Source organism: Musca autumnalis, unplaced genomic scaffold (assembly GCF_047663935.1).
Source record: "Musca autumnalis isolate F117 unplaced genomic scaffold, ASM4766393v1 scaffold_3, whole genome shotgun sequence".
NCBI classification, from domain to species: domain Eukaryota; kingdom Metazoa; phylum Arthropoda; class Insecta; order Diptera; family Muscidae; genus Musca; species Musca autumnalis.
The window spans coordinates 88,058,864-88,071,365 of NW_027411866.1; the positions used below are offsets into that span (position 1 = coordinate 88,058,864).

A 12,502-nucleotide genomic window follows, 5' to 3' on the forward strand; every position below is an offset into this window, starting at 1 on the left:
ATGTTTTTGATGTCGTTGAGGAAAAATATGGTACATCCTACATGGCCTATATCCGCTGTATGTCCACAATTAACCAATATCTTCTACGCCTTAAGTCTTCAAGCACTGAAATTCGTTCACCTGCTATAGTTCCACCAGTCTTACTACCTCCTCTCACTTCTAGTTCGCACAAGAGTTCTCCACCTAGTGCTTTGTTGATGATTCCTGAAGTAGGAACTCCTTCCAATTTATCATTGTACGAATCTGTCTCATCGGTTCCTGTGCAGTCTGATTCTCCCATCGTTCTTGCTCAGCCAGAAACTTCCTCCTCCACAACTTGTCGTAGTGACTCATTTGAAAATGATCGCCTCAAATCTCCACCTTGTATAGTTCCACCAATCTCACCTCCTCCACAAAATGAATTGTTGAACGTTTCAAAAGAAACGCAATCTCCAGGTTTGCTTTCGAGTAAATCTTTAGGAATCTCACCACCTCCCAAACACTCGTTGAATCTTGCTGAAGTAGCAACTCCACCCAATATATCATTGGACGAATCCGTCCCGTCGGTTCCTGTGCAGTCTACTTCTCCCTCCGTACCTGCTCCACCTGAAACTTCTTGCAGTACATGCAATTGCCCTAGTAACCCTGTCGGTACTCATAGCTTTTTGTTGCCACCCCTTGATATCGATGTCTTTAGTGGAGACTTCATGTCTTGGCCCACGTTTAGGGATATTTTCACCACCCTATTTGTTGAAAATTCACGTCTGTCAGACGTTGAGCGCCTCTGCTATTTAGTGCAAAAAACCTCCGGTGAGGCTCGCGAAATCGTTTCGAGATTTCCACTCACCAATTGTAGTTTCCCTTTAGCGTGGAAAGCTTTGTCGGATGCGTATGACAATAAGCGCATCGTGGTGAACAACTATATCAAAACCTTGTTTGATATTCCCACTTCACCTCGTGAAACAGTTTCGGGTTTGAACACAATCCAGCGAGGGATTAATAGTTGCCTCGCTGCAATGGCCGTCTATGACGTCATTACGGATCATTGGGATCCAATAGTTGTTTATATTTGTTTGCAGCGGTTACCTAAATTGACATTGACTCTGTGGGAGCAAAGTAACAAAAACAAGTCGTCTTTGCCTTCTTGGAAAGACTTAGATGCTTTCCTCACAGAGAGGATACAAACACTGATGTGTGTCCAAAGCATTTATGGAAATCAGTCCACAAAATTGGTGTCACCTAAAAATGTGATTTCATCTAAATCCTCCAATAAATTGTTGTCGGTACATAAATCTTACGATGTATCACCCCCTCGATCCACAAATTTGTTGACAAACAATTGCCCCATTTGTCCTAATCAGAGACATGTTCTGCGTCTCTGCCCTGAGTTTACTAAACTATCATTTGAGGACAAATTCTTGATCGTAAAAAAGCATAACTGTTGTATAAATTGCTTATCTCGTGGTCATGCTGTTAAAAACTGTAGCAGCAAACATAGTTGTAATTCTTGCAAGCAAAGGCATAACAGCCTTATTCACCGGCCACAAAATAATAAAGTTGTTGCTTCGCCATCTTCGAAAACATCTCAGGATTTTACTGCTGTCAAAAGTCGAGAACAGAATTCTAATTTGCCGCACCCAAACTCCTCTCCGGCTTTTACGAGGGTCAAAAGTCGAGTATTTAGTTCGTCCTTGCCGCGTCAATGTCTCTCTCCGGCTTTTACAAAGGTCAAAAGTCGAGAACTTAATTCTACTTTGTCGCACCCAAACTCCTCTCCGGCTTTTACGAAGGTTAAAAGTCGAGTATTTAGTTCGTCTTTGTCGCATCAAGGTCCAACTCCGGCTTTTACAAAGGTCAAAAGCCGAGAATCTTCTGACAAAAGCAAACTCAACTCGGTTCCTATACCCACTATAGGCAATAAAGCACTCCTTGGAACCGCGAGAGTAAATATTGTGCATAATGGCAAATCGTATACAACTCGAGCTATCATAGACCCATCTTCCCAATGTTCTATTGTAACTATGAAGCTTAAGAAAAAGATTGGCCTTCCTACTCACCCTGCCAGATCGGACTCGTTGTGTTCGAATAAAACTAAATCACGTACACCAAGAGAAGCTTGTTCTTTGAAGTTGTCGTCCCCAAAAAATACCTCAAAACTTTTGGAAACTAACGCATTAGTCTTGCCTAATGTCAAGGGGAAACTGTTCTCACCTCCACAGATGTCCAACTTGGAATCTCGGGTCCCTACTCTAGAACTAGCAGATACTTTCGATGACAGCCCAATAGACTTGCTACTTGGTGCTGATCTATACCCTAAAATTGTTGAAGCTGAACCGCCTAAAATTGTTTTAGATTCTTTGTTGGCTCAAAAATCTATTTTTGGATATCTCCTTACGGGTTCAGTTCCTCCAGCTTGTAGCACTTGAGATTGAAAATTGATATCGGCCATTTTATAAATCACCATTTACGTAAAAAAAATTGGTAAACCTTATAACTTGAATCGCTCGCACCCCGTTTTGAAAACTAATATCGGTATTTTGTACATACATAGCTCACTTAGGAATCTGACTTTACGTTCTTTCCTAACATTTGAATCGAATATATTCCAATTTTGTAATAAAATGCTAGACAATTGGTCTAGCATGGGAGGCGGAATGTTTAGGTTTGATACATTCCAACTCAACTTCCCGAGCTCAGTCGATCACGGATGCTGATTGACGTCATCGGGCATCTCCTCTGCACGATCCCTCTGCGGACACCGTAGAGCGCAGATGCCAACGAGCGGTGGTTGTTGAGTTTTCTCTCATTGGAATATGTAATTGTAGTAGTATAAATCGACTCAGATCCTCTGCGATCGCTGCAATCCTCTGCGATTGCAAGAACCTCTGCGTTCACTTGTCGATCAACCTTTGTATAGTTCACTTGTCGCGCTTTAACATAACGTCTACGCGTTATACTAACCGGCCTCCGTCGCCACCACAGATTACAATTGGTAATCCTAGTTCATACTAACCGGCCTCTGTCGCCACCCCAGATTACAAGGTAATCTTTGTTGTTGTGTGAGAAAAGAAATAAACATCACCAATAAACCAGCATATTATTTAATATTAAAACTGATACTGTGTTTTATTTTCTTGTTCTTTTCTCCCTCCACTGCTCATCATACGGAAATCCTGAGTTATCGAAGAAACCTATGGATTTCCCCTCCCTCACCTAAACAGTCATACTAGATAACTTTTTGGTGTTGGTCATAAGTATTATACATTACATCTCTGATATTTGATAATTAAATTTTTACAATCATTGAAAAGAAGTTCCGTGGAGAGCGATTGTCCAGGGATAGTGGTATAGGGTAGCCCATGGTCGGCTCCGTCCGACTATAGACTTTTCTTACTTGTTTTATTTTATTTTATTATACCATCCACCCATGGATGTTAACTAAATTTTTTGACCGAACTATCTGTAATTTCATGTTTGGGGTTCCCAGTGGTCACAAAGTATATCCACTAAAAACCGTCAACATAAGTCCGTGTTTTGTAATAGCCCCCTATAGCGGCACTTCCCGATTTTCACTTTGATATAGCTTGTTTACCTTATTTAGGTATCAGTGGTCACAAAATATCTCCGCCTATAATTGTGGACAGGAAAGAAAATAAGTATTCCGTTTTTTTCGGCCCGCCCGAACTTAACGCCTTTTTACTTGTTTTATTCTGTTTCGCTATCTGCTGGATTTGGTCATGCGAAGTTCTGATTTACACACTGAGCCGAACACACTACACGTTTAAACGTTTACATGTGCACCACAATCTGTTCTCAATTTTGTCAACAAAAAGTTTGCGTGCCGACGGAGAGCATTGAACACACAAGCCTAGGATTTGTGGTCGGACACACACGCTCTGTAGGGAGTAATATAAGTAGTTATTTTTGTTAACATTACTTTGTAATGGGTTACATAATGACTAACCAACTAACCAAATATTCGCGGCTCTACTTCAGAGCGAAGTGAACTATTTTTCGTCCAGCTATTTATGTAAAAAAGAAGTAGTTTATTGTCTGTGAAATTCATATCTCGATGAGATAAAGCGATTTTGAGATGTGTGCCCGGCGGTTAATTAAAAATTATAATCAAACTCCAAACTGATCGTGCAACATTTAGGGGGTGAAATTGCACAAAGTAAGAGGTTTGGTCAAAGAAAATGCCAACATTTTTGAAAAATGATCGGATGGTGTTTAGCCGTTGTAATTGGCTATTGACCATTGTTATTATATCAATAACACAACGTGTCGCAATCATTTGAAATAAATTCCGTGGAAAACTAGTGTGTAGTACCAACTGTAGCCGTATCTTACTTGTTTTCCACCCAAAAAGCTTTATCCAGCTTTTAAAGTTTACGATACAGATAACTTACATCAGAAACTGTGGTGACGGAAATATTCACAATTATGCTGACATGCCTGTATTTGCAGTGGGTTGATGAGACATCAAGATACACACAGGTTAATACACATGAGCCAATTCTTTGGAATTTTAAATTAAAACAATATTATTTTTATTATCTCTTGCTAAAATTATGCCCACCTCTATGAAACGAATATTACATTCAAGCATTGGTTTAAGAATAAATTTAAACCATCATAAATCATTATGCGGCATTGCTTGTTTTGTCTTTGTTGTATAGCTCACATGCAAATGTGGGTGTGTATGTTGAAACATACATACATATATTCAAAATTGCAAGCAAGAAAAGAACAAAAAAATACAGTAAACAAATGTGAGGATACTTGACAAAAACAAAAGAGAGACATACATGCACGAACATTCCATTCTGTCCGCATACATACATCTACAATATGTACTCGTATATGTTGGTTGTAAATTCACATGTATGCGTTGACAACAAAAGATGTAAATTAAAGTTATGTCGTCGGAATCGTGCTTTGCAGAAACTGTTTTGTCATTGATGTCTCTCGTCCTGGTTCCGTTTCATATGGCATTCTTTTCAAACCATTGCTGGTGGTTGATGCGGTTCGTCTTCCATTTGGATTTTGACATGTTTGGTATGTTTTTATTGAAATGCTAATCATGTGTGTTGATGTGCTGCTAAATTGTTATATCATTATATTTAATATGCATGTGTGTGTATGTATGTATATGTGTTTGTTTGTTTCTAGCGGGAGTATTTACAGTGATCTTCACAAATATGCTTACAGTTATAAACTGAATATAGAATTTAATGTGATATTGTTTAAATTTTTTTAAATACAGACGAAATTTTCTGTAACGAACGTTTATTAAAAGAATTACTCTATGTGAAACTATTTTAATAAAACTCAAAGGGAAATTCTCACACACTATAGTCTCTCTAATATTATCTATAACATAGTAATTCGTCATTTAGAAACGAATGCGTTATAGAGAATTTCGGCTGTATATTTAAATGAAAAAGTTGCATAGACTATTCAGTGATCAGCAGATGTGAAACTTTATTCGGTTAAGCTGGAAAAGTCATCTAATGGCTTTAAAGAAGAGTTGCTCAAAATATTTCAAGCATTAGATGTTGTAAGATAATCTTCCCTTTGCTAAACCATGACAAATGAAACTAAGGAGAGAATGCGTACGGTTTAGGTTGTACTCTTTTCATTCGACGCTGCCTTTAAATAAAGTTGGGGAGTACCGGGTCTTGTGTTTGCAAATGACAATTTTGAGCAGAAAATGGCAAAGGTACAAACACGGTCTACAGCATGTCGGTCAGATAGGCAACTTTTGACAATAAACTTAATAGATTTTATTATAAGTTTATTCGTGTAATAATTATTACAAAATGTTACTGAATGGTGTTCTCTTACTCAAATTTTGACAATTGTCATTATATACTAAATTTGTTTAGTAACGTTTAGTACGTACAAGTCAAACCTACTATCAATCAAATGTTTAGGGGTCGATTATCGATAGCAATTATCGTTGAGCGGCATTGCCAGTTGTCAAAATTGATCCACGTATGGCAACCTTCAACTGAAGTTGCGAATCTCAGTTGACGAAGCGGCTATTTTTCAGCAACCACCTATTTTCAGTTGCAGTGAAGATTTTCAAAGAAACAAGAAGTAAAATAGAGAGGAAAATAAACATATTCTTAACAGTTTTTGATTCTTTTCGTCATTAATTAATTTTGTGTATTAAAAATATGGGGAAAATAACAACAAACCAACGCACAGTGCGAAATTTGGGAAGTTTAGTGGAACTTTAAGGGATTTTCAAAGTACATGAAATTAATTAACTTTTATTGAATTCGTTAGCTAAGTACTCCACTGCAAATGGTCCATACTCAGTTTGCCGATTTACTCCACGAAACGACTAAAAAATGCACTTAAAGTTGCACTTTTGTTTAATAATTTTTTTTGTAAGAAATGTATTTTTGATTCATTAAAAAAATGGAGTGGCGCGGACAAATGGTAAGTCAGTATGCCATGATTTATTTTTCTTAATATTTTACAAAACTATTATGACATTTTACACCTTTAAAAAATGCAAAAAACGCTTATTGTTTTCGTGCAATTTTAGTCGGAAAGAAGTGATTTTTTGAAGTCTTCAAAATTATAATTTTTTATTTTCCGTGGACATTTTAAAAGTGAGTTCCGTACATTCACGTGTTAAGATATATATAATCTGAAAGATTGGATTTTCCTCTGTTCGCAAAGCTATAAAACTGCTGCGGTATCGCGCCGTCTTTGGAGATATTCAAGATTTTCTAAAAAGACTTCGGGAATTTCATTCAGTTGCATTTTCCAAAAGTGGAAGGTAAACGCGACAATGAACGCCATTGTTGACTGTGTTTTGAAGAAATGGACTCACTAATTCTAACAGTGTTAATTTCTGTAAAATTAAGAAACCTCTCGCAATTTTTCATAGTTTTGACCTCTTAATGTTGGTGATTTACATATAGTGCAACATTTTTAGATGCTGCGGTACAAATACCACAATACGTTAAAAATTGTAATACAGTGCAGACCTGAACTTGATCTGAAAGACATTATTAACCAAATTAATGGTACAGACTTGTTAATGGACCAATAAACATTATAGATACAAATGAAAACAAAAAATATTGACATTTTACTCCTTAATAGATGTGTAGGGTTGTGGGGCTTCACCCAGAAGTGGACCTATATTGACAGCTTTTGTGTGAGAAGGTTTTTTATTCGCTAACATCTTAAAATTTACATTTGCATCAAAATCGGCTGCAATTTTTGTCTTTAACCTTTAAAATACCCAATATGAGGGAACCCGGCATGTGGGGGCTATTCCAAAACGCGAACCTATATTGAAAATATTTTGTACATAAGTTTTCTATCCGCTGAAAACTCAATATACCTATTTGCATCAAAATCGATTGAAAAATGAATGTAAAACGTAAAAACGGCAGCCACCGTTACATGATTGCTACAGGAAACCGCGGGTCTATGTGGCCCAATTTGAGCCCCACACTGTCCACTAATATAAGAAACATTTGTGCAAAATTTTAGGAATCTACACCTTTTCCTTTAAAAGTTATTAGTAAAGTTCCGCTAAAGTGCTCATATTTTGCACTGTGCAACGGTTTGAAATATTAATTGATAAATTGAGTGCAAATCCAATCTTAGCCCGAGGAGTTCGGATTTTTAGTGGAACTAAAGACACAGCAGATAAAGCGTGGAGGTCCCTTTCTGAAATTTTAAACACCCATGGACCTACAACACAAACACCTAAAGAGTGGCGGAGAGTCTGGATTCACTTTAAAGCTAAGTTGAAGAAGAAAATGGCTAAAAATGAAAGAAACTTCAACGCCACTGATGTATGTCCAACGGAAGAAGTGAGTTTATCGCCTTTGGAGCAGACAGTAGCAAATCATTTGCAAAAGAAATTTGGTGACAAATCCAGCAGGTTCCACTTATGACATTGTGGAATCATGGGATGAAGATGAAATAGAAATAATGCCAAATGTTGAAGCGGAGCATGCCGGAGAAGTTTTATGGATTCGACTTGTCCCCAAATTTCTTGTAAAGATGCACTGACCTGTACATGCGCTTTGATGGAGTTTTTAACATTAATATACCCCTGTTGTTGATAAAATGTTTACGAGTATATACTTTGTTTCATAAATATATTTGCATTATCCACATTTTCCAGTCCTTTAAATTCTATGTCTTCGTTTCGATAGAATATAGAGTTCACAAGTTTGAAAAAACACTGATCGATAACACGTTTATCGACCACCCTGTTGGGGTGACATCAATTATACATTTCATCACGGCGCGCTGGCCATTGACAACGCAACTCAAGTTTAGTCACAATGCATAATCGACCACTTAGTATTTCCATTCTTTAAATCAAAGATTTTTTGTCATTGTCCGGACTAAGGATGGCTACGTTATTCAATTCAGCGTTTATATAGTACACGGTTGCGTATGCTTTATACTTGTGGAACTATTTTGTGCTACACATACTCTCCGGTGGATCTCAATTGGAAATTGTCTGTCCAATGTCTCAAAACGCGTCCATGACAAGTTGAGTGACAAAGTAAGCGAAGTTATCTTCAACGACGATATCTTGATATGTCTTTTATCATGTCGTTTTGATGAATACATAACGATATTGTTTTGAATTTAGTCATTGCTGAGAGTATTATTCAAATTGTCGCCCACCTTGTCTTCAATTGCCTCCAAATGGATTCAAACCTTAAACAAAAAAAAAGATGAGTTATTTTCTATAACATGTACATACTTACGCTTTTCACACGGCACTTCTGCAGCACATTTCCTCCGACTTTTTGATTACCATTAAACATTGAAAAAATAGTTAATATCGTCACCATAAATGGGTTAAAAAAATATTTTCACTTTTTGCATCTTTTTACTTAATTGTTGATATTCATAACATTTGAAAACACGTGACTGACTTATCGAACTCTTATCTTATACTGATTTCAAAGTCACGAAAAGAGAAGAAATTTGCCATTTCATCGTCTTAAATAAAGACAATTTTTGAAAATTTTTTGTTGATGAAATCGTCATCGCAGTTTTAATTTCCAACTAGGACCCATTGCTGTGCATGTATGTATAGTCGACTTCATAGTAATTGACTGCATGAATAGATAATTGGAACTGAAAAACCAACCGAACAAATAACCGATATCCATTTCAGATATTAAAAATGAATATTTCTTAGAAAACACCTGGAGAGGGTATTTGGTAGCGAATAAAATAAACCGATAATGGACATTCTCTTGTAGCAGGATGAACGTCGAATGCATTAATAAGCACACAAACATTTCACACAGCAACGCCAACCAAAAGAGTCATGGACTGATATCCAAATGGTAGGATGACAAAAGTGACAACATTGACAGCCACCATTACCCGATCAAGGTAAAGGTTTGACAGAGAAAACCAAAAGTGGTAAATACTCATGGAAGAAAACAATATAAAGTTACGTAACCGACATAAAAGTCAGAATGTAGCCTCAGACTTCATCAACAAACTAGCAAACCTTTATTAGGTACAAAAAAGCAGTTAGAGCTAAGCTCTGTCCAATTTGCTGATTATTATATACCACATTAGTAGTAGGAAGCAAAATGTTTTACAAAGCAGGATCGAAGATATCAGACCCAGATTGAACTCCAATTCCATGTAAATACGGAGGATGATTCCTCGACCAAAATGAAATCTTAAAAGGAAATAACAAATGGAAAACAACCCAGCAAAAAGTTTGCCTCCAAAGAGGCAGTTAAATGATATGTACAAGTGATCTGGAAGTGCATCAAATTATGCATTTTCACTCATGATTTTTACAAGCGCGTGACTACTGAAAGAGGCACTCCATTTCACCCTTTGGCACTGCATTTTAACTGACCCTTGGCACTGCATTTTAACTGACCCTCCGGCACTGAATTTTAACTGACCCTTAGGCATTGCATTTTAACTAACCCTTTGGGTTAGAATAGGAGGCAGTCCAAAGCACGCGTTTAGATACAGGAATTCTACGGAATGTGTGCAAGCCATTACAAAATAATCCAGGACAAATAAAACGCATTTATTATTTGTGTAAAACAAAAATATTAAGAACTTTATTACATCAACACAAATTATGAAAATTCTCCATTGAATTCAATCGCAAACATTCGTGTTTCCTCCGCCCTCCATTTAATCCAAGCTGAACTGTTTTTGCTTCATCTGCTAAATGGGTTTGATATTGTCTTCCCATCGCCAGTTAAGATTTCGATATGTACTCCAACAGCACTCCATTCGGAAATTTTCTTCTCGTGAGTTACCGGAAAAATGTTCACAAATTAAATATTATTTAGTTTGTATTAACAAATGTTTGGAAATGTTAACACGCCTGTAGAGATGTACAAACAGATTTATGTACATGTAGGGATCTCTAACAACTGCTAATAAAATGTAGCGAACGGAGTGCCTTTATCACGACTCCGTTTGGACTGCATCCGGATGCTGTTAAATTGTGAGGAATTGGAGTGCCTTTTTCACGACTCCGCTGAACTGCATCCGGATGTTGTTAAAATGTGACAAGTGGATGTGATTCTTTGGATTGCATCCAAATGCGGTTAAAATGTGTGGACTAGAGTGCCTTTTTCACGACTCCGTTTGAACTGCATCAAAACATGCCGTGACAGAACTAGTCCACATTGCACTACTTCCAATTTATTTTGATGGGAATATTGAACCAGCACAAAAGTGCATGTATCAAATAAAATTTTTGTATGTCGATAAAGGACCATCCTATATTACTATGAAAAACTGGTTTAATGAATTCAATCATGGCCGACACTCGTTGAAAAACGAAGGTCGTGAGGGTCGTACAAAAACGGCCGTTGTGCCAGAAAAAAAAATTAAGCCGTGCGTGAACAGATAATGCAAGCGCCTTTGTGGCCCGTCCTTGCCTGTTTGTGTATGCCTATTTCCTACAGCTTTTGAGATATTTTTATATTAGTTTGAGTTCTTCGTCGATGTACTTGTAAAGAATTTAATGATTTAAAAATAGTTAAACTTGCTTAAAATGCATTTTTTATGTGATCTTCAATATTAAACTATAATTAAGTTTACAAAAATCCATAACAACATAAGTCTTCTTAACAATTATCTGAATATGTGTATGTTAATATATTTAATTTTCATAATTATTTACAAAAAATCAATCCTTTAAAACCAATTCATGCACAACATTCTTTGTTATTCCATCTTCAGCCAACACAAACAAACTGGAGGGTTTGCCTACTCGGGAGCATGCCACGTATAACTGCACATGTGAAAAACACGGTGTGCTCAAATCTATTCCACAAACAGACATCGTCTGGCCCTGTGACTTATTACGAGGGCAGTTCGGCAACTTCTTAACCTAGCACAAAAAGCGCGGTATAAACAGAAAAAAGTTAAGTGTTTTGGAAACTTCCATCTCTGTTATGAACACATGTTAAACTTTGTTTCGATCTGGCAACTCCGTCATATAGAAACAGGTGTTCAAAAAAGACGCATCCGCAATTTTTTTTACAATGGAAAAATTAGAAATGCAAACACTCGATCCAGTGTGTTGGACATGTATAAACCGGGACATGCTGCAACAGGTGCACCTTGTTTGCGAGGCATCCATTTTTTGTTTTGAGCCCATGTAAAATAACGTGGTACTTCAGAATACAGTAATGTTCTGGCGAATTCACCAAAAACATCTGCATTGTTACACAATAGAAACAATTCTGTAAGAGTAGTTTTGGGTGGGATTTCAGCTCGATTAGCAGTTGTCTCATTTGCGAAATATACACGCTGACCATTTTCAAGGTGGACAGCTAAGTGGATTACAGCTGGATCGCGTTCATGAATTGGGAAACCAAAAATACGCCAAACCGCCTCATTCGAACTGATGTATCGACCAATTTGATATATTGCTATTTCATCGTTGGTATTCACTGGATGAGCATTTGCATTTTGAACTCTAAACGCGGCCATATCGCTGCCTTTATTGACATACTTGCATATATATTTGATGCTCTTCACGGAACTACAGAGTTCAACATTAATATGAGCATTAAAAGTTTTGCTAAGCAGGGGCGAATATGGTACAACCCAACGATCATCTATGTCAATGTCGACACAATTTGTAGTGGAATGTCCACCAGCATCTGGACTCCTACGACGATATATTGGATATCCATCAACATCACTGACTGTGTCATTCGTGAATTTTTTAGGGAATCCTTTCGTACATTTCCCATCTGACATGCATGGCGATAAGGGATTCAACTCTCCGCATGGACCATGAATCATGTTTGCTCTGACAATATCAAACAGCGATTGATCAGTGGAAGGATCTGGAATTTCTGCCGAAACAATATGGTCAATTTCTTCAGGTCGTATCTAGTCTAGGTCGTATCTAGTCGATAAGCCATATCAAAATATGCGCATGTGGTAATCCGCGCTTTTGCCATTCCACAGAATACATCCAACAGCGAACGGCACCGAAAACTTGTAATTTTGT

The 12,502-nt window shown here is 37.3% G+C and overlaps 1 protein-coding gene across 1 annotated transcript; it reads right to left on the reverse strand.

Moving 5' to 3' along the window:
• Positions 1–11,517: 11,517 nt before the first annotated feature.
• Positions 11,518–12,291, reverse strand: LOC141398247 (uncharacterized). The gene has a single exon (XM_073975522.1). The coding sequence runs from the start codon at positions 12,289–12,291 to the stop codon at positions 11,518–11,520; it is 774 nt and encodes a 257-aa protein (XP_073831623.1).
• Between the last annotated feature and the right edge of the window lie 211 nt (positions 12,292–12,502).

Coding starts and splice junctions, on each gene's coding strand:
- LOC141398247 (XM_073975522.1), bottom strand. CDS start 12,291: ATGATTCATGGTCCATGCGGAGAGTTGAATCCCTTATCGCCATGCATG.